This window comes from Metarhizium brunneum, chromosome 5, assembly GCF_013426205.1.
Source record: "Metarhizium brunneum chromosome 5, complete sequence".
In the NCBI taxonomy this organism is placed as follows: domain Eukaryota; kingdom Fungi; phylum Ascomycota; class Sordariomycetes; order Hypocreales; family Clavicipitaceae; genus Metarhizium; species Metarhizium brunneum.
In genome coordinates this window covers 194,739-215,476 of record NC_089426.1, presented here as the reverse complement: position 1 = coordinate 215,476, position 20,738 = coordinate 194,739, and the positions used below count along the sequence as shown (strand labels likewise).

Below are 20,738 nucleotides of genomic sequence, written 5' to 3'. Positions count from 1 at the left end.
GGGGGAGCCTAGCATTTCGGCGCCCTTCACGGCAATCCGTCGTGGTGGGCCGGTTGGCGTTTTGACATGGCTGCGCCCTTGAGCCGAAAGAAACCAGTTGTCAAGCCCTTGCACCCGCGAAGTTGAGATATTTAGCCACTTGTCGGCGAATCAGTCTACGAGCTGCACCTGAGACGGCGCAGTCATCTCGGCCATCTGCAGACGACTCTACTCCTCGTCCACGATTCATAAACAGCTTCTGGGGCTTGCAAGCAAACGACACGAACAGCAGGACCATGAGAATCGGGTTTCTTGGCTTGGGCCGGATGGGCACGCCCATGGCCCTCAATCTCTGCAAGACGTATCCCACAACGGTTTGGAACCGGACCGCGTCCAAGTATCCTGCATTGACCGCGGCCGGGGCCAAGATTGGCCACACGCCAGCCCAGGTCGCCCAACACTCGGATGTCATCTTCACCATGCTCTTCGATGCGCCGGCCACCCAGTCCGTATTCGACGACGGCCTCAAGCGAGCCATCAGAAACAAGACAATCATCAATACCAGCTCGGTGCCCGTGGAATTCAGCCAGGAGCTCGAGAGGCAGATCCTGCGCGCGGGCGGGAGCTACGTCGAAATGCCCGTGAGCGGGAGCAAGGTGCCCGCCGAGCAGGGCAGGCTGGTGGGAATGATGGCCGGCGACGAGGCCGTGTGCGAGCGGGTGCGACCGCACGTGCAGCCGCTCACCTGTGCCTCCGTCTACTGCGGCCCGACGGGCTCGGGGCTCAAGATGAAGTACGCCATCAACGCCTACCTGATCACCATGACGGCGGGGCTCGCCGAGTCCATGAGCCTCGCGCAGGCGCAGGGCTTGGACCTCGACGCCTTCGCCGAGGTGCTGGCGGCCGGTCCCCTGGCCTCTGCGTACTCCGGGCTCAAGGTGGGCAAGGTCCTGGCCGGGGACTGGTCGGCGCAGGCCGCCATCAAGGACTGCTACAACAGCACGCAGCTCATCCGGGCGGCGGCGGCGGCGGCGCACACGCAATCGCCGCTCGTGCGGCTGTGCGGCGAGCTGTACAGTCAAGCAAAGGCATCCGGCATGGCAGAGGATGACATGATTGCCGTGTTCAAGGTGCTGGCTGGGTCGACCGCTACTCCCTCTACGTAGACATGGCGCCGCCTCGGTCCATCCAAAATGAATTGATGCTACCAGTTGACATGTACATTGATTGACCAGACACTACACTGTGGACGAGAGCCTCTGGGCCACGCCACGAGCTCCCCCTTCCTCTCCAAACATGGACTGCAGGTCCGCGGCAAACAGCTCGGGCTCCTCAAAGGCCGCAAAGTGTCCGCCGTGGGAGTGCGTCGCCTCGTAAACGACGGGCCCTAGACACTGGCCCCACGGCTTGGGCACGACAAACAAGTCCTTGGGGTAGTACGATATCCCCAGCGGAACCGAGGGCACGTACCGGGTGCATTTGACCGACGACTTGCGCGCGTGGTACGCCTCGTAGTAGATGCAGAGGCTCGCGGCCGGGCCCGCCGTGGAGAACTGGTAAACGGACACCCACGTCAGGATTTCGTCGTCGGTCCAGGGGTACTCGTGCGTCCAGTCGTGCAGCTTTTCGTAGATCCATCCCAGCAGGGCCACGGGCGAGTCGGCGAGCGAGAAGCCCAGCGTGGACGGCTTCGTGCTCTGCTGCAGCATGTAGCCCGCGCCCTCGGCAAAGTACCACAGCGTCCTCGCGAGCCCCTGCCTGTCCGTGTGGGAGTACTGCCCCAGGAGGTACTGGAGGCCGAACCACAGCGACTTGGCCGGGGGCGGCCGGACCACGGGGAAGTTGATGTGCGACGCGAGGCAGTGCTCCGGATAATGCAGGCCGATGAGGCGGGTGATGAAGAAGCCCCAATCGCCGCCTTGCGTCACTGTATACGAAGCATTACTTGGTGCGCAATGGCTTCATGGTTTGCGTATCCTACCTACCGTAGGTGTCGTAGCCGAGTTGAAGCATGACCTTGTGCATGCACTCGGCGTACTGGGGAAGGGCGAATCCTCGCTGCCGGACCTGCTGGGAGAAGCCGAAGTTGGGCAGCGACGGCGCGATGAGGTGAAAGGCCTGCTGTCCCGGGCGAGGCTCCGTGAGCAGAGGCAAGATCTTGGTGGCTTCCAGGAAGCTGCCCGGCCCTGATTCATGGGACTCATGTTGGTTAGATGATGCAATTCAACTCGACCGCGGGGTACGGACGTCGACACTCACATCCGTGGACGAACAAGAGCGGAATGGCGTTTGGCTGGGAGCTCCGCTGGTGCAGGAAGTGAATGTCGAGCGGTTCAAAGCCGTCGACGGAAATCTTGGTCATGTAGTGAGGCAGCTTGTTGAGCTTCTGCTCCTGCGCTCTCCAGTCAAACGTGTCCTCCCAGTGTTTGGCGAGCCGTCTGACGTCGTTGCGCGCCGCGCCATACGCCCAGTCGTCGGAGAAGTCGACTTGGTCCGGGTATGCAGCCTTGGCCAGTTTCGCCTTTAACGCGGCAATGGCCGAGTCGGGGACGGCAATCTTGAAGGGTTTGATGTCGGGAAGCATGGTCGGTGCAGCAAGCGATTCCGAGATGCCTGGGTCGATGGCTCTCGCGATGACGCCTGACGCAGATTTGGCCGGCGCCTCTGTCCTCGAGAAGACGTCGAGTCAAATGTAGCGTAGCGCCGAGTTGCGGAGTAAGCATTCATGATGCGAGGAGGGGAGCCGCGGCTCGACTCCAGATGTCACTTTGACTGAAAAGACCGGATGCAGGCGTCAACGGTGGCATGGCCTCGACGGGCGGGATGACCACCGGGATGACGGCGCATCTTGGAAGCCCGCCGACTTGGAATGGTGAGATGAAAAACCCAACGGGAATTTCCTGCATGGCGTGGCGATGCTCCGATGCTCAGCCTCCCGCTTTGCTTTGATTGTGGCGCGAGACCTCGCCTGCAAGCGGCCTACGTCAAAGTCTAGTATCAGTGATCAATTGATGGTTCAAATGTTTGCATGTGCGTTCAATGCTGGTTCATTGAATGCCAATTGATGTCTGGTCCATGTCCCAAAAGAGCGCGGGGGGTGCCCCACATGAGTCTGCAGTGGCACGGGGGCTCCTATCAATGTACTCCGTGCTGTCCGGTATACCGGGATAACGGCGTGCTGGTCCATAGTTGCCGCTGATGAGGTCAACTTGCACCAACGCTCACGACGGACAGCCACAACACACACAACGTCCTCAATAATGTGGTTGTATTTCATCGGCATGTATATGTACACATCAAGACCAAGCAGCGCACAATCTGCCACACGTACATGTAGAGCTAAGAGCATCACTCGTGCTCGGCAAGGTCCGTTTCCCATGATCCTCCACCCAAGGTTGCCTATCAATACCTCCAGCAGGCCAACAACGTCGATTCTACGGCCTTGCCAACGGAGCCATTAAGAAAATCAACGACAAAAAATGTTTCCATCTCCGTGCATGTCCAGACATTGCGGCCGTCGCTCCCCACACTAGACTGGCGCCCGTCGAGGCAGAAACAATGAAACCCGCAGACAAGCATGGGAATTAGATGATGCGCGTCTTCTCCCCTGGCTTCAGCCAGCGAATCTTATTTTTAATATTTGCCGCCTCGAAAACCTTGGCCGCCTGGGAGCCATTTTCCGCAAAGTGGCCCCAGCCGTCGCAGTGCATGGGTATCACCACATCGGGGTCAATGTCGCCAATCAAGCGAACAGCCTGGCTGCCGTCCATGGTGATTTGCAGCGGCGGGTCGGACACGGGGACAGATGCGGCCCCGAGGTTGAGCAGCGCGGCCCGGACGTGGAATCTGTCCTTGATGCCCGCGAGCTCCTCCACGTAGACGGTGTCGCCCGAGAAGTAGATGGCGTTGGGCTTGCCGTTGGTCTGGCCAAACTCGGGCCCGGACAGGACGAAGCCCACGCACTCCCCGCCGGGCAGGTGCTGGCAGGGAGTGGCCGTCACTTCGAAGCGCACGCCGCCGATGCTGGCGGTTGTCGTCTCCCACGGCGACATGCCGCGGACGCCGGGACGGGGCGCGAGTTTGCCGGCGCCGTCGCGGGTGGTGAAGACGCGGCGGCCGTCGAGAAGCCGGCGCCCGAGCTCGTCCAGGTTGTCCGGGTGGTCCTCGTGGCTCAGGAGCACGGCGTCGATGACCGGGAGGTCCGCCAGGCCGAGGGCAGGCCCGGATGCGATTTTCAGCACGATGATGCCCTGGTCCCACTCCGTCCCGGCGGGCGAGAAGAAGGGGTCGGTGATGAAGTTGACTCCGTTGATTTCGAGAACCGCGGTGGCGGTGCCGATAAAGGTGATGTTTAGGGAAGTCATGGTGAGATGGTGAGCAAACAAGTCGTGGGAAGCAGATTCTCCATGGTCAATGGCATGCTGTTGCCCAGCCCTTTTAAACATTTTATACTTTTTGCCATTTTATACTTTTGCATCAACGTATGTAAGCGCCACGACGGCAAAGGTGGCTATTAATAATAATGCAAGTCCGTGGACATGGCCGCATCGGGAGTCGGGACGCAGACCCCGGGTGGTGGCGCATCCTGATGAACCAGACAACTTGGTAGGCCGAAGCCGTGCAGCTAAAGTTTGCTCTCAAGCCTCTTTTCGAGTTCAGCTGCCGTCAAATCAAGGGCTTGGTGGCTGGGTGCTTGGAGCCTTGGACTGGACCCCATCATTGCCAATTTACCATGACATACATGATTCACACGTTCAAGTCTCGGGTGCGAATGCGAATGCTAGTTACTCATTGTTGTTGGGTTATCCCTATTGGCCAAGAAGCTTCTTCCCAATCAGCCCAAAGCGTCTCGCCATGACGAAAAGCCTCAACCGCCGTGGAACAAAGTAATACATGAACCAGGCAATGGACACGGAACCTCCGCTCCAGAACCAAATGGGCCTGCTCTTCTTCTGGATCATGCCTACCATTTTGCGAGCGTACTCGTCGGTATCCATTGCTCCCTTTTGAGACATGGTCACTCGGTGCAGCCAGAACTTCTGCACGGGGAGGTACCGCGAGCCCTCGGGGAGAGATGGGCTGTCCTCGCGAACTAAATGGCGACTGGGGTTAGTTGCTGCCTCGAGAAACAATGTCGACGGAATGACTCGCCTAGGTTGCTCTTCACGCCGCCCGTCACAACGGTCACGACGTCGACTCTATATTCACAGCCAGTCAGCGAGGATGTCTGCGGAAAGAAGAGAAAGAGAAAAATTGCAGCGGAGCACAGTACCCCAGAGGCTTGAGCTCCATGCGAAGCGCGTCGCCATAGGCATGAAGCGCGGCCTTGGTCGCATTGTAGGCGGAGGAATACACCAGCGGCACAATGGGCGCGATGCTGCCAATGTTGACAACGCACCCCTTTGCGTTGATCAAGAGGTCCGAAAAGGCCTTGACCATTCGCATGACACCCAGGACGTTAACGTCAAACATGGAGGCCACGACACCGTCGACATCGAGGTCCAGGGCCGGCCGGTGCGTCGCGGAGCCGGCATTGTTGACGAGGACATGCAGCTTGTCGTTTGTCACGGAGGAGACCTTCTTGGCGGCGGCTGATACGGACTCGGTGGACGAGACGTCCAGCTCAATGGCTATGATGCCCGGCCGCAGGAGCTCGCTGGCGCTCGAGGGCCGCCGCACGGCGCAAATGACAAAGTAGCCGGCCGAGTGCAGCTCGAGGGCGAGTGCGCCTCCGATGCCGCCGACTCCGGCTCCGGTGACGAGGGCTACTTTTTGGCCGGCTTGGGGGCCCTCGGTGTTTTCCGCCATTTTCTCACTCGTCTATTTGTGTTTGAGGCACAGCGGCGTATACTTTGACGCGAGTGCGATGCTACCAGACTGGAGAGTGTTGCCTTTTGTCCTCGAACCAGTCGAGGATCGCCGGCAGGGTATTGTCAACGGTCCGACTGGGCAGCTCTGGCTGACAAGCTCAACAATGCGCATCAATGCTTCATAAAATAATAGTGTTGTGACAGCATCGACTACTCTGTTGCGGTCATAGGCAAGCCTTGGGGTTGTTGTGCTGTGTATTAGAAGGCATGTGCAGGTTTGTTGGCAAGACTGGAATTGAGAAGCAGGCTGGGGGAGGCATCTGCCGAGGTAAGCCTGGATCTGCGGCCTGCCCAGCGCCACTCACCTTGAGAGCAGACCAGACTCTCCACTTGACTGCATGGCGTCGTATTACAGGCCTGGCTGGTCTGATTCGCATCCTTGAGTGCTCAAATGTTACTCAACATTCAATGTTCAATGTTGAAACGTTTTGTCTCACCGTCGACCGCAAGGTGGTTGGATGGCCGTCACCGCCGGCACACACATTGCCGCCCAGCACAACGTGGCACAAGCAATCAGTACTACCAGACTCCGTAGCAAAGATCCATTGATAGGAACAGCGCATGCAGCACGCTGGAAACGGCACTGGCTTTATCCTTCAATGTTCCCATAGCGTCTGGTGTGCTGAATTTCCAAAATTGACACCATTGCCTTTTGCTGCCTCGCCATGCTCAGTTGCCACATCATCACCGCAAAGCCAATGCCCTCACCTCGTAGCCCTCACAGTAGCGTGTCCGGCCTCAGCCAGTCAAACGTGTCAAACAGCTCAAAATTAAAGTCCAGCTGCATGGCATCCAGGCTCACCGGCGGCCAGCGCTCATCCTCTGGCGCGTTCAACGTGTGATCCAGCACGAGCTGGATCACGGAGCTGCAGTTTGCGCAGAGCTCGCCGTTGGGGCCGCCGGGGCCGATCCAGTCCAAAAACCCAACCAGCAGGCTCAGCTGCTGAATGATGCCGGACCGCGTCATCTTGGGATTCCTCCCATGCCGCCCGCCAAAGGTCGGCTTCAGGAGCTCCATGCACAGGATCCCGCCGCCGGGCGTGGCATACGCCATCACCAGCCAGGCAAAGTCTGCGCGAGCCATGCCGAAGCGGTCCTTGTTGGTCCAGAAGAGCAGCGTGCGCGACACGAGCTCGAAGCTCGTCGCCAGGAGCTCGCCCTCGTCGTGGTGGCCGCGCCGCGACAGCAGCCGCTCCACGACAAACAGGTTCTGCAGGTGCTCCAGCTTGATGATGAGCCGGGCGTACACGCGCTCCATGTCGGCCAGGGGGTCGTCAAACTCGCCGTCGCGATACGCGACCGAGTCGGGGAAGCCGGCCACCGTGTCCGTCTCTCGACGCTTCAACTGCCTATGTGACGCCACCGCCGGTTAGACTGCGCGCCGGAAAAAAAGACGAGGACTAGAAAGCCAAAGGGGGCAGAGGAGGCATACAACAGGGCCTCGACCGAAGTCTCTTTCCAGTTGCCGACGGCGATTTCGACAAGCTCGTCGCGCAGCAGGGCAATCTGCAAGCGGCACCGGAGGGACGTGGCCGCGTACAGCCCGCCCTTGGTGTTCCAGCCGTTTTCGTCGAGCGCGCGCACCGACGAGGCAATGGCCGCCTCGCCGCCCAGCAGCTCCTCGTCGTCGAGGTCCAGCGGCAGGGGGGTCGAAATGTACCGCCGGCTGATTTGCGGCGGGCGTCCCGTGAACAAGACGATGACCTTGTCCAGGATGAAGACGTGCGCGGCCACCCTGCGGCGCGTCTCCGAGCTCAGGCACGGCTCGTACGTCGGCGACGGCGACTCGGCGTGGTGGCCGAGAAACGTCAGCAGAGAAGTAGACTCGGACATGGCTCGCCAGCAAGAAAGACCTAGAAACGACGCCGTCAGCCCATGTTGATACGACCAAGAGGGTTAGGGTTCAATCTGTAGGCCGTCGTCGTACTGGCATCTCCCATAATGACGGATTCCGCAATGGCGCGCCGCGTGCACAGCAGCAGCAGGATGCTGTTGCCGTCTGAGAACCTGCGCGCCAGGTCGATGGACAGTCCGAGGCAGACCCGGGATACCTCGGGCCAGTGTTTGCTGAGGCTCTCGCCCGACACGCCTCGCTGCGTCGCCCAGCTGCGGTCCTCGCCGAGCTCTTTAAAGGTGAACAGGAGCCCGAGCGACTCCCAGCGCAGGTTCGGCCCCGAGAGCTGGGAAATCCACTCCTCCGGGTCCCGGACGTTGTCGGAGAAGGGCCGCAGCGTGTTGTTGCTGAGCGTCGTGGCAATCTCCTCGAGCTGGGAGTCGACGCGGTTTGCGCCGAGATATTTGCCAAAGCGGCCGTAGAGAGACTCGAGAATGCGCTGCGCAGCCACCGGAGCCCACCCGTCGTACAGATGAGGTGACATTCTCAATGCAATGGGCCCTGGCGGAGGGCTCGGGATGCTGCGCAGCACAACCAGGCACATTTCTCGCGTGGGAGAGAGTAATACGTCCGACGACACATCCGCGGGTCGCTGCCTCTGTCGTGCCTCCCCCGGTACGGGCAGGCAAGCTTGGAAACCCTGGAGCATGGACAGCGTTTGGGTCGTCTCATCGTACACTGCCGAGTGGCTGGTTGCGCCGAGGAAGCCTGATCCAGAGGCAGAAGCAGACGACATGTCCCGAGAAGATGACGCAGCGTGCAAGTGTCTTGACTTGCGGGCGGGTGGCTGCGTGTCCTCCGAGACTGTGCGTGAAGGCGCCGTGTTGAAGTCAAACGAGCTGCTGGTTTTATTCGACGGCGTCGGCTTCGAGTCGCCGACCAGGTAGACACAGTTTCCAGCCTGGTTTCTTGCTCGGCATCGGTTGCATACCGGCTGTGTGTGATCACAGGCAACCTTGCGTCTCCGGCACGGATCGCATGCTTGGAGGCGGCCATTCGGTCGACGAGGAGCCGTCCTGTCCGGGGAGCTCATTGCTTGTAAGCAGGCCTATTGTTGCGCGGGCGTTGTTCGGTTGGGGGATGTTGTCGCAGGCGGCCAGTTGGAGATGAAATCTTCATTTCAGCTGTTCGGTCTGAGCATGGCGTCGAGTGGGCAGGTCAAGATTAAGTAAGACGATGATGGTGGTGAACAGACCGGGCCGCGATGCGACAAACGTCAGCTCATGCGATGCAAAGATGATAAATTAGAAATGTGCATGGAGACTAAATGCTTCACAATACTGTGCATGTGGCATTACCACAAATTTCATTTATTCTTTACCATGAGCCGCAGCGTCGGCACACCAGCACGCGTAGCCTCATCATGCCAATACACGTCGCAGCTATAGCCGATACTACGCAACATGGACACTTGTGAAATCAGTCTTTTCATTCAAAATGAGCTCCATAATTTGACCTGGCCACAACTTCCGGGGCTTTTGCCATGAGTGCAACAGAAAAGAAATGTCAACTTTGATTGATTGATTGATGACTAGTATAGGGTAGGTTGACTAATACCATGGACTTCTGCCATTTTGAGGTTTATTCGTCCCATGTCTTGACATGCCACTACACGGCACATGCCCACGCCGCCGAGTTCCAAGTGGACAGTCCGTTTTCCTGGAATTCCATCTCGCGCGAGGCATCGATTGATCGCTTCTGATCTGTACTCGCCCGGACCAAACGAGTCTGGTATGTCGTCTGGTCTTTTAGCGACGAGCAGCCTCGCCGCCAACACAAAGAGCGCCGACGTGCGGTGGAACCACGTTCGGCCAAGAGAAGAAGTTTGCAGAAAGCTCGCGTGCGCCAACATTCAAGGGGAATTGCCATGTGACCTTGGACTTCGATGGCCCTGGATTGGCAAGGATCCGCCAAGACCCGCCAGAAAATATTGATTGCTTTGCCCATGGCAAGAGTCAGTTCCATGTCCTCCCTGGTTGCGCGGCGGGATTGTCTGTACTGAGTGACAGGCTCAAGAGGGAATGGCCGGCGCATATTGCATCTGGCTGTTGCTGTCCACGATGCCGACTTGTTTCCTTTCGACTCTCCGAGTAATCTATCCGGTAACTACTCCGTGCCTGACAAGGATGCTCTTGAACCGACAGGACGCAACGGCCAGCTCCGAATGGCGTGTGGAGCGTCAAATTTTCAAACCACGCCCGTCTTTTGTCTGGGGGGCAGGGGTCCATGGTTGGCTGAGGAGATCATGTCTGCATGTACATATACATGGATAGTTGAACATGCGTCTGGTTGTACTATCATTGACTAGTATGTATGTATGTATACTCTGCCTGCCGAGTTGTGGTGCCCACGTGTATGTACTCCTGAATCTTGTCGAGCAAACACCCACCGACAACCCAGGCGGCAAACCGTCGTGTCATTGAATCAAGCCGTATAGCAATACCGACAATACCCAACCATGCCAATTGGCTATTTTGCCACTGGGCCGCTTCGCGGGCAGGTTTCAAGCCTGCCGCCTACCGCTCGGGGCCTCCTTGCGGTATGAAAGGTCAATCAATACAACTCATCAGAATAGTCTCTACTCCGTGCACTTTGACACGACTCTCCGTTTATAACCAATTCATACTACACCCCTCCGTACCAGCGATTCAGATTTAAGCTTACTGCCTCATCTACCCGAGCGTCTTGTGGAAAGTTTGCGGCAACCCGCCCCGACATGGATATATTCGCTCGCGAGCTATGGCAAGGATGCCAGAAACATTTCGTCACTTGGTGCCATTCCGCTCCACCCACGACCTATTTTCCGGCACCATGACCGACATGTTCTTGCATGGCCCTTGTCGCACTCTCTGATTTATTCGTCCACTGCACGGAGGAAGCCAAGCTTGGCAAGTTCCAGCGGGTCAATGGGGTGAAATTATTGCCAAGGGCACCTTGGACGTCCTCGGGAATATATACGTACTCATTTCCCCCGTCTTTTTTCTCTCAAATTTTTCAGTCTTTGACCGCGAAATCCTGGGGTAGCAAAGAACAAGTCGGGCCAGCACGGTGCGACTCTCATCTCACGATTCACAAGGCGGAACAAGCACAACAACCACACTCTGGTCCTGTCCCCAGTCCCTGCCAGTCGAAAGATGAGTGCCGACATAGCCAGGGAGGCCGAGGCCCGTCATGACAAGGCGCAAGAGTCGAATGAGCCCGCGGAAGCGCAGCACAAGACGTTCTGGCAAGCCGCCCTGCCGGTTTTTGCTTGTGGCGCCGGCCTGTTTTCAGACGGATACATCAATAATGTCAGCGCAGGGAAATTCGCGTCGGGGAAAAATCACATGCTAACTGCCCTCACCAGGTCATTGGGTCGGTAAACACCGTGTTGGGAATCCAGTATGGCTCGTTGTACAAGGACTCACAGGCCTCCAAGTATGTTGCTGACATTGCGTTTGCTGGTACCGTCGTTGGCCAGCTGCTGTTTGGCTTCCTTTCCGACCGCTGGTCTCGATCCAACTCGCTCGTCGTATCTACTATTATTCTCATCGTCTTTACAGCCCTCGCTGCGGGGTCCTACTTCCGCGGCGACACGATTGGCATGTTTAATATACTGGCTGCCTGGCGTTTCTTTGTAGGCATTGGTATCGGAGGTATGTGAAAGAAAGAAAATAAAGCTCTTGATAAAAGGACTGAGCTGACAACCATTTCAGGTGAATATCCTGCTGGTAGTGTCGGATGTGCCGAGTCGACGGGGGATCTGAAAAAGGGCACACGACACAGGTGGTTCATCCTCTTCACCAACACCATGATCAACTGTGGTTTCGTCTTTGGCGCCTTCTTACCCTGTTCGTCCTGGCCAACCCGTGTGTCCCTGCTATAGATGGACAGTTGAGAAATGACTAACTTGGCAACAGACGTGATAGCGGCGGCCGCTCACAACACAAACTACAGCACCATCTGGAGAACAAGTCTGGGAATCGGTGTCGTCTTCCCCTTGGTCTTGCTCCTGCTCCGTATGCGATTAAAAGAGCCCGAAGAGTTCACAAAAGAAGCCATGCGTAGGCAGACACCGTATATTCTGGTGCTCAAGTTTTACTGGTTCCGCTTGCTGTGTGTCAGCATCATCTGGTTCCTGTACAACGTTCGTGTTCCTGGCATGCGTACTTGCACCGTCTCGTCGGCTAAATCTTGTCGCAGTTCTCCGTCTACGCCTTTGGCATCTACTCGTCGTCGATTCTGAGCGGCATCTACGACGACCAGGCGCCGCTGACTACCATCTTTGGGTGGAACACCGTCATCAACATGTTTTACCTTCCTGGCTCCATCATCGGCTCCTTTGTGAGCGATAAATTGGGACCCAAATACACTCTGATTCTTGGCGTCAGCGCCCAGGCCGTTGTTGGGTACATCATGGCTGGTGTCTACGGACAAATCTCCAACAAGATCGCTCCCTTTGCCATTGTCTATGGCATCTTCCTGTCGCTTGGTGAGTTGGGCCCCGGCAATAACATTGGCTTGTTGGCCGCCAAAACCTGCGCAACCGGTGTGCGTGGCAGGTACTACGGTATTGCGGCCGCCATGGGGAAAATCGGTGCTTTCATCGGAACTTGGGTCTTTCCTTACATCCAGGCCGCTGGTGGCAACAAGGTTCAGTCTGCCCAGTACCCCTTCTGGGTCGCGTCAAGTCTCTCCGTGCTGTCTGCGGTCATTGCCTTCTTCTTCATGCCCAACATTGGCCAGGATACAATTGCGGATGAAGACATTCGATTCCGGGACTATCTAGAGAGCCAGGGCTGGGATACACGGCAGCTTGGTTTCGATTCCAAAGACCCTGAGCTGTCCGCAGGCGAGAAGCCACAAGCCGTTCAAAAGTCGGACTAAACGTATCCTGTGCGCGCTGGCCGGTAACGACCACATCTAGAAAAGGGCATATACGTCAGATTTTCGATAGGACCTTTGGGTTATGAATTCAAGTGTATCCTTTCATGCATCATTTTCCATTGCTCACTAGACAACGCCATCCTTTCCAAGTCGTACAATGTCATCTTGCGTGAATCCAATCTCCGTGAGCACCGCCTCTGTGTGTTCACCCAATCGGGGGGCTCTTGAGCGAATAGACGGCTTGTCTTTACTAAACTTGACAGGAATTCCTGTATGATGGCCTGATTAGTATAGAAGCTCTCGGAAGCGGCTTGTCCGATGATATGGGTCCATGTATGCATGTACGCACCCAACACGTGCAGCTTTCCAGACTTGGCCGACTCGTCCACCACTGTGTGTATCATGTCTCTCGCAATGGTTTGCGGATGAGAAAACACCTTCTCCATTGTGTTGATGGGACCATACGGCATGCCGCTGCCTTCAAATCGGGCCATCCAGTCGGCGGTATTCCGCTCAGAGAACGTCGCGTCGAGAATGTCGCCAAGAATCTGCCTATTCTTCACCCTTGACCCATTGTCCAGGAATCTCTTGTCTTTGACCAGGTCCTCAAGATGCAGAAGACGACACAGCGATGCAAACTGGCGATCATTGACAGCCCCAACCACAAAGTAGGCGTCTGCTGTTTTGAAGCAATCATAAGGGACAATGCTTGGGTGCGCAGTTCCCCATCTCTGCGCCTCTTGTCCGACGTTCAGCCAGGACATTGCTACGTTGGCCAGAAGAGAGACTTGAGTTTCAAAAAGCGACGTATCAACTTGCTGGCCTTGTCCCGTCACATCGCGCGCTCTGAGTGCCGCCAGGATGGCCCCATGGAGATACAATCCCGTACACATGTCCGTGAGACCGACACCTGGCTTCATGGGTCTACCCTTGGGCTCGCCCGTAATGTGAAGCAAGCCGGCCTCTGCGGCCGCAATAACATCATAGCCAGCCCGTTTGGAGTAGGGGCCTGTCGCACCATACCCTGTGTCTTTGTTAGCAAATTCGGCATGCGGAGTATGAGTAGGAGCGCACCCGAGATGCTGGCGTGAATGATGTCGGGTTTGACGCTCTTCATATCTTCAAAGCCAATTCGAAGCTCGTCGAGCTTTCCTGGAACAAAATTGTCGACGCTGTGGACAATCGTCAGTAGCCGTGTGCTTTCACAGCGGACGGTACCACACCTTGACGCACACGACATCAGCACGCCTGATAAGACCGAGCAAGATATCCCGAGCTTCTGGGCGTTTAAGATTCAGAGTGAGGGATCTTTTATTGCGATTTATTGTCGCAAAATAGGCCGAGGATTGCGCATCTCCCGTCTGCCACATGTCGTCCTCTCCGCGTGTGCGCCATTGGCGTGTGTCGTCCTGAAATAAATGGTGAATACTTTACTACCGGCGACTGGATGAAGGGAAGAAGGAAAATTACGCCTATTAAAGGTTGCTCGATTTTGATCACGTCTGCGCCATAGTCTGCCAAGATTTGGGTGCAGAAGGGGCCCTTGAGCACGACGTCAGACGTGGCTGCTGTCATCTGAATGCAGTCAGAAAACTCACTGCCAGAACCCTGCTTAGATCAACAACCTTGATTCCAGAGAGCGGTCCACTGGTGATCGAGTATGCAAAGTGTTGCTGATGGTGCCGTCTGGGTCTAAACTGATGCGCAACTGTCCTTGCATGGCCTAGTCTCATCAGTCGTTCTATGGCCATGGCTTCAAACAAACATGCATATGTGCAATGCGCCAAAACAAGAGCATCAAGAGCGGTGCCAGAAAGTGCAGTGCCAGGAAATGAAGCTGCCGTTTCTCCAAAATACCTCTGCCATCTGTTTGATGACTGGCCGGAATCCGGATATTTCGGCTCAGGAACCCCAGGTTTCCCCGCGTTGCCGTCCGGCCTTTCGGGTCTTGGATGATCCCCTCAGCCTAAATCTAAAAGAGTGCACGACGACCATATTCGAGAGATAAAAAGAGCCGGTTCGAGTTTCGTACATGCGATAGACGCCGCTGTTGCTATTCGGAGAATGTGCCCCTTCTGACCATGGCATCAACCAAGTGTTCACGTCTCCTCCTGAGGCGCGCAAGACCTCAACTTCAACGATTGGCCTCCAGACCATACAGCGTTGCGGCGAGAGCCACGGAATTCCTACAAACACACAGTCCAGATCTTACGGAATCCCAAAAGGCCGTAAGAGAGGCCATTGGCAAGATCTGCCAAAAGTACCCCGACGAATACTGGCTAGCACGGGAGCAAAGCAAAGAGTTCCCCGCCGACTTTTACCACGACCTCGCCAAAGGAGGATGGCTAGGGATTTGCCTCCCTGAAAAATATGGCGGATCGGGCCTCGGCCTCGCCGAAGCCAGCACCATGATGCAGACGATTGCCGAGTCCGGAGGCGGAATGCAGGCGGCGTCCGCTGTGCACATCAACATTTTTGGCCTCGAGCCCGTCGCCAAATTCGGCACGGAGCAGCAGAAGAAGAGGTTCCTCGAGCCGCTCATCGCCGGGCGAGAGCGAGCCTGCTTTGCCGTCACGGAGCCAAACACGGGACTGGACACGCTGAAATTACAGTCAAAGGCAGTGCGCGACGGGGACCACTACGTGCTCTCGGGGCAGAAGATTTGGATAACTACGGCGCAAACTGCGCAAAAGATTCTTATTCTGGCGCGAACCACTCCCATCAGCCAGGTGAAAAAGTCTTCGGAAGGGCTGTCGCTCTTCTACACTGACCTCAACGACACTTTGCCCATCCAAATCACCGAGATTGACAAGATGGGTCGCGGCGCCATCGACAGCAATTCCGTCTTTTTTGACGGCTGGAAGGTTCCTTGCAAAGATAGAATTGGGGACGAGGGCCATGGTTTTAAACTGATTATGCATGGCATGAATGCCGAACGCATCCTCATCGGCTGCGAAGCGCTGGGCTTGGGGTATGCCGCGCTGCGAAGAGCGGCGCTCTACTCGAATGAGCGGGTTGTGTTTGGCAGGCCGATAGGACAAAACCAGGCAATACAGCATCCTCTGGCTGACAGCTGGATGAACCTGGAAGCCGCTCGACTCGTGCTTGCCCAGGCAGCCAGGATGTACGACGACGGCTATCAAGGCGGCGAATATGCCAATGCGGGAAAATATCTTGCTGCCGAAGCCGCCTTCAAGGCGTGCGAGAGAGCCGTCATGTGTCATGGCGGAATGGGATATGCCAAAGAGTATCACGTAGAGCGGTATCTGAGGGAGGTTTTGATTCCCAGGATTGCCCCCGTGACCAAGGAAATGATATGTAACTATATTGGACAACGAGTCTTGGGCCTACCGAAATCGTATTGACAATACACTTTGGGAGGTTGTATGTCTCCAACTGAGGTGACTTGCCGGGGTTCAGGGGTTGTCTATTGCTGAAAGCTTAGCATCCCAAAGGAATAGTTTACTGTTAAAGGAAATATGAGGAGGCTCATTCACGGGCTGAACTGACCGCACGATGGCCAGTTTCCGATCATCTGGTTTGGAGCCCGGGCGGTTGTATACAGCCACAGACGGGTGGATAATATTGCTGACTATTCAGCCAACCAAACAAGCCAATTGCTAGGTTCTGAACTACTTGAGAACTTTTGTCACAGTGTCATGGCGCGTAGAGTGTGCCTTGCCTTTGCAAGCATGCCGCCCAGGGAGTGCCCGAAGCTAGGCCACGATCTGGATTGTTCCCATTTTACGAAGCTATAAGGCGTCTTCGGCAAGTCTCCGAGCACGTGGGCATCAATTAGCATACCGCGCTACTTGTATAGAGAGATACTCTACAGCTGGTGCAACGGAAGTGTGTCTTAGGACCCCTGTGTAGCGCGGATTATTATTCACGTCTTGACCGTTTCCCAAGGCTTTGGCATAGTATGGAGTTGAAAGAAAACGTTGAAGAAAAAAAAAGTCACGACTTGCAGAATCACAGGATGCATCGGTAGGACACTCAGTTACCAACCGCTAGCTGCGCAGATCCTTATCAAAATGGTGGTGGCTGATTGATATGGCACCGCCTTGGTCGGGCGTCTTCCATGTGGTCCTTGAATCGTATAGCTCGAGTCAAGGATGGCGAGGTTGTGCTGCGGACAAATGCATCGCAAACTAGCTCGGAACAGAAGAAATTACGGGGACCACATCAGCTTTGTTCCAAAATTCAACATACAATCCATATACGGTGAGTCGAATTGTACAAAATGCAATGTGATTATAAATTCGGCCTGATCTCCCAGAAACTGCCATCGTCGTTCACACACTCTCAAAAACACACGCCTACAACCCTCGACTTTCCAAAGCTTCATTCGCCTGGGATTACTTCCATACTATCCTTTCAATCTTCCCTTGTTGTCAAAATGAAGTTCGCTGCTGTTCTTGTGGCTGCGTCCGCCGTCGGTGTTTACTGCACCACGTCTAGCACTGCCAGCACCAGCCGAAGCTCGACCCCGGCACACACTTCTTCTTCTTCTACTGCGCGAGTTACCGGAAGAGCTACGTGAGTGAACGCGTCCATGCTGCATCAATGTAGTTACTAAAGCCAAGTCTACACAGGACCCCGAGTGGTAGCACACGACCAACTTCTTCTGCAGCCGCGTCAACCACTGCCAAGAAGGCCGGTGCTGGACCGAATGCCGTCGCCCCCGGGGCCGGCTTGGCCGCTCTCTTGGCCCTTGGCGCCTATGTTGCCTGAGTTGCCTAGGTGCAAACTGCGCTTGGTTGCGTTTGCCGCATGGACAGCGCAAGCTACGTGTAGCAAGCGTGGGTTGATTAATGTCATTTGAATCTGTTGCGGCTCGAGTATGAACAGATAGTTGTGCATGGAACAAACCATCATGTGAATCATACTACCAAGTATACAAATGTGGAAATAAGATTATTAGTCTCGTTGCAACAACACTGTTTCTTTCTCTTTTACTTTTTTATATGGCAGCACGCCACTTTGAACGAATTGATTTGAATTTTCTACTTTGATCATTTGTTGTTGTCTTTGAAAAAAACTACATCTGTGGACGCCGGTTATTATAAAACTGCATCGATGATTAGCATATCACCTTGAGTGTAGCTGCTGAACTATTCAGCCTACGAAAGGCGTGTAAACACACTGCCCGGCAAAATATTCTGTGTGCATTTTTTACTTGAGGGATCACGTAGATGTCCGCATGATCCTAACTGTGATTCGTTTTTTAAGTGCTACGTACGCCCATATGGGAGAGAAAGGGCAAACTGGTAAGCTGGATATTGGAGATACTCACGCAACGACTCCTATTGATGAGTACTGTTTCCCCGGGGAACATGAATCAGTTTCAGGTTGTGGAATCCTACCCGAGGAGCATGCCGTATAGTGTTGGAAAATTTTTAACCTCGGCCGTACAGGCATTAGCACGAGGTATTAACACAACACTGAACACACACACACACACACACACACACACAAGCGTATAATTCTTCTTAATTCTATGGTGTTGAGCGAAACATTAGCCTTAATTGTTTTATATGTGTATACTGAAGCCGATGCAACCCCGCTGCCAGGCCAGGAAGCCAGCATGAGACGCCAGGCCAAAAGTCTTGGGTCTGATGCAGAAGACGGTATCGCAAAAATAACTCGCATGTCCATTAATTATCAGTCGATTGGGAGGAAAAAGAAGCATGAGTTTCACGTAATCGACTTCAACGAGGAAAACAATGATGTGACCAGCTCCGTAAATTTAGAGGAGCATTCCATTCAGTTTTTCAATCCACTTGCAGCAGTACAGCCAACCACAACGATTCTGCTTCATAGGTTTTCTCCTTTATAAATGATAAACGCGTCCTTATAATTCTACTTTGCAAGTTCGCAAAGAAATGGTTCGTGCATTTTTGTGCTTCAGCTTGAATATCAACTGTATCTGGCTACACTGTCTTGATGCACAATGCGGATCAAGTTGTTACGTTCCGAATTGTTGGCGTAGATGGATCCTGCAGGTGAACTGCTGGAATAGACGTTTAATACGTGAGATTTATACAGAATGCACGTGAGATTTATATTATTTTGTAAGATATTGCATGTGACGTAATTGATTACGTCGGTGTTTTTTGTCACGTGGTTTACTTGTTTCAGCTAGTCGGTAGTTGAAACCTTGCCCCGATGGTCTTTATTAACTTAGATTGATTGTAGGCGGGGGACAGGTACATATGTAGGCTACTGTTTAAAGTATTGACTCCTGCATGTGGCTTAATGGAGTCAAGTCGAGTCTGGTGCCACCAGACATGTTGGACGGCACCTGGGCTGTTTCGGCTCGCCATATCATATCCCGCTCTCACTGCTTCTTGCCACATGCAGTTGGCCCGACGTTACATAATGCAGCTCCCTGTGCCATCTGGTCAATGCTTTCAATGTTCTACCTGCCGGGAGCATCGTTCGGATCGGGACTGGCCGTTGAGCCATTCAAGTCGGCTCCCACATTGCATGCCGTCCCCGACTCTCTCCTAGACTGATTCGTCATGAGACTTTAGATTTTCCATCCCCTCTCGGCCATTTACTCTGCCTCTGTTGATGCTATCCAGCTCTATACAATGAGTACCGTGACTTCGGAAGCCCGCGAGGGTGATTTCTCTGGCTGGTCTGCCGACGATACGATTTTGGCGCTTCGCCATCACAAAGTGACTGTTCGCGAGCACATCTCGGAGGTCCTCGGCCGTGCCGAGAGGGCAAAGTCGTTGAATGCCTTCATTAACCTGTTGCCCGACCAGGCATTGGCCGCTGCAGATAAAATAGACGCTGTCATTGCGAAGGGGGAGCCTCTGCCTCCATTGGCGGGCTTGGCTATTGTCGTAAAAGACAACATCAACATGGCTGGCTTCCCAAATACTGGCGGTACGAATGCTCTTCTCACCGCGTGTCCGTCCAACACGGCACCGAGCCTGGAGAGGCTGACGGCGGCCGGTGCCATTGTCATTGGCAAAACAAACTTGCACGAGCTCGCATTTGGCGTCACGAGCACCAATCTGTCGACATTTGCCGGGCCAGTACGCAACCCTTATGCCATGGACATGATCCCAGGTGGCTCATCGGGAGGGACGGCGGCCGCCATCGCTTCTCGCGTTGTAACCTGTGGTTTGGGTACAGATACCGGAGGCTCTTCGCGCATCCCCGCGGCTTTGACTGGAATTGCGGGTTACCGGCCGTCCGTTGGTGATGGTGGTGAGCAGCGTCGCTATCACGACGACCATGGCGTCCTCCCAATCAGCCACACTCGAGACACGGTTGGACCCATGGGCCGCAGCGTGGCCGACGTCGCCCTGTTGGATTCCATTATATCTGGACGGCCGCGAGCAAAGCCCGCGCAGCTCCGTGGCGTCCGGCTAGGCATCCCGCCTGTGCTTTGGGCGGGACTGAACAAGGAGTTGGAGAAGATGGTGCTGCGCGCACAGCATGTGCTCCAAGACGCGGGGATTGAACTAGTTCGGGACGACATACCCGACTTGCTCGAGCTGGATAGCACTGTCGGGCCTCCCATCTCGTTGCATGAGGCGCGTACTGATATCCCGGCGTATCTGTCAGGCTCGGGCATCGACGGCGTACGCCTAGAGGATATTTTCGACGGCATCTCAAGCCCAGACGTGAAACCTATTTTCGGCTCCATAATAAACGGTGACTTTGGACATGAGTACCGTCAAGTCATGGCGGTTCGACGCCCGGCTCTCCAGAAGCTGTACGCAGACTACTTCCGGCAACACCGGGTTGATGCCATCCTGTTCCCGACTACCATTCTCCCCGCCACGCCCATAGACATCATACATGGCTCCGGGAACGTGTCTATCAACGGTGGACCCCAAATGGAAGCCTTTGCTGCTTACACTAGAAACACGGCGCCGGCAAGTAATGCGGGAATACCGGGCTTGAGCATACCCGTGGGAAAGACAGCCGACGGCTTGCCGGTTGGCATCGAGATTGACGGCCCTCTGGGCAGCGACGATAGACTTCTTAGCTTGGGCCTTGCGATGGAAAAAGTGCTTGGCTGCTTACCCGGTCCGGAGCCCTGGGCCTGAGAATGATTTCCCCTGACGCTTCGTTATCCGAGCCCCCCCTTTGTCCCAAATGTAATG

General features: G+C 55.3%; 10 protein-coding genes across 10 annotated transcripts; 5 read left to right on the top strand and 5 right to left on the bottom strand.

Annotated features, from left to right (window-relative positions):
- Positions 1–275: 275 nt before the first annotated feature.
- On the top strand, positions 276–1,145 carry GLYR2 (Glyoxylate/succinic semialdehyde reductase 2; the record flags this gene model as incomplete). Its single annotated transcript, XM_014687896.1, has 1 exon — positions 276–1,145. One exon carries the CDS (start codon positions 276–278, stop codon positions 1,143–1,145), a length of 870 nt encoding a protein of 289 aa, XP_014543382.1.
- Positions 1,146–1,217: 72 nt separating this feature from the next.
- On the bottom strand, positions 1,218–2,563 carry G6M90_00g081420 (uncharacterized protein; the record flags this gene model as incomplete). The annotated part of the gene is made up of 3 exons (XM_014687895.1): positions 1,218–1,906; positions 1,965–2,165; positions 2,239–2,563. 3 exons carry the CDS (start codon positions 2,561–2,563, stop codon positions 1,218–1,220), a joined length of 1,215 nt encoding a protein of 404 aa, XP_014543381.1.
- Positions 2,564–3,563: 1,000 nt separating this feature from the next.
- On the bottom strand, positions 3,564–4,343 carry G6M90_00g081410 (uncharacterized protein; the record flags this gene model as incomplete). The annotated part of the gene is made up of 1 exon (XM_014687894.1): positions 3,564–4,343. The coding sequence occupies one exon, from the start codon at positions 4,341–4,343 to the stop codon at positions 3,564–3,566; it is 780 nt and encodes a 259-aa protein (XP_014543380.1).
- A 444-nt stretch (positions 4,344–4,787) lies between these two features.
- On the bottom strand, positions 4,788–5,787 carry ayr1_2 (NADPH-dependent 1-acyldihydroxyacetone phosphate reductase; the record flags this gene model as incomplete). Its single annotated transcript, XM_066131178.1, has 3 exons — positions 4,788–5,071; positions 5,131–5,177; positions 5,252–5,787. 3 exons carry the CDS (start codon positions 5,785–5,787, stop codon positions 4,788–4,790), a joined length of 867 nt encoding a protein of 288 aa, XP_065987460.1.
- A 780-nt stretch (positions 5,788–6,567) lies between these two features.
- Positions 6,568–8,776, bottom strand: G6M90_00g081390 (uncharacterized protein; the record flags this gene model as incomplete). The annotated part of the gene is made up of 3 exons (XM_014687892.1): positions 6,568–7,198; positions 7,282–7,702; positions 7,777–8,776. 3 exons carry the CDS (start codon positions 8,774–8,776, stop codon positions 6,568–6,570), a joined length of 2,052 nt encoding a protein of 683 aa, XP_014543378.1.
- Positions 8,777–10,877: 2,101 nt separating this feature from the next.
- Positions 10,878–12,609, top strand: GIT2_1 (Glycerophosphodiester transporter GIT2; the record flags this gene model as incomplete). The annotated part of the gene is made up of 5 exons (XM_014687891.1): positions 10,878–11,033; positions 11,090–11,378; positions 11,439–11,573; positions 11,643–11,869; positions 11,926–12,609. 5 exons carry the CDS (start codon positions 10,878–10,880, stop codon positions 12,607–12,609), a joined length of 1,491 nt encoding a protein of 496 aa, XP_014543377.1.
- A 126-nt stretch (positions 12,610–12,735) lies between these two features.
- Positions 12,736–14,360, bottom strand: Sugct_1 (Succinate--hydroxymethylglutarate CoA-transferase; the record flags this gene model as incomplete). Its single annotated transcript, XM_066131177.1, has 6 exons — positions 12,736–12,878; positions 12,959–13,633; positions 13,684–13,781; positions 13,843–14,018; positions 14,080–14,151; positions 14,208–14,360. The coding sequence occupies 6 exons, from the start codon at positions 14,358–14,360 to the stop codon at positions 12,736–12,738; spliced, it is 1,317 nt and encodes a 438-aa protein (XP_065987380.1).
- A 330-nt stretch (positions 14,361–14,690) lies between these two features.
- Positions 14,691–15,974, top strand: fadE12_1 (Acyl-CoA dehydrogenase fadE12; the record flags this gene model as incomplete). The annotated part of the gene is made up of 1 exon (XM_014687889.1): positions 14,691–15,974. One exon carries the CDS (start codon positions 14,691–14,693, stop codon positions 15,972–15,974), a length of 1,284 nt encoding a protein of 427 aa, XP_014543375.1.
- A 1,034-nt stretch (positions 15,975–17,008) lies between these two features.
- G6M90_00g081350 (uncharacterized protein) lies at positions 17,009–17,343 on the top strand (the record flags this gene model as incomplete). The annotated part of the gene is made up of 2 exons (XM_014687888.1): positions 17,009–17,148; positions 17,205–17,343. 2 exons carry the CDS (start codon positions 17,009–17,011, stop codon positions 17,341–17,343), a joined length of 279 nt encoding a protein of 92 aa, XP_014543374.1.
- Positions 17,344–19,205: 1,862 nt separating this feature from the next.
- On the top strand, positions 19,206–20,681 carry mdlY (Mandelamide hydrolase; the record flags this gene model as incomplete). The annotated part of the gene is made up of 1 exon (XM_014687887.1): positions 19,206–20,681. One exon carries the CDS (start codon positions 19,206–19,208, stop codon positions 20,679–20,681), a length of 1,476 nt encoding a protein of 491 aa, XP_014543373.1.
- Positions 20,682–20,738: the final 57 nt, after the last annotated feature.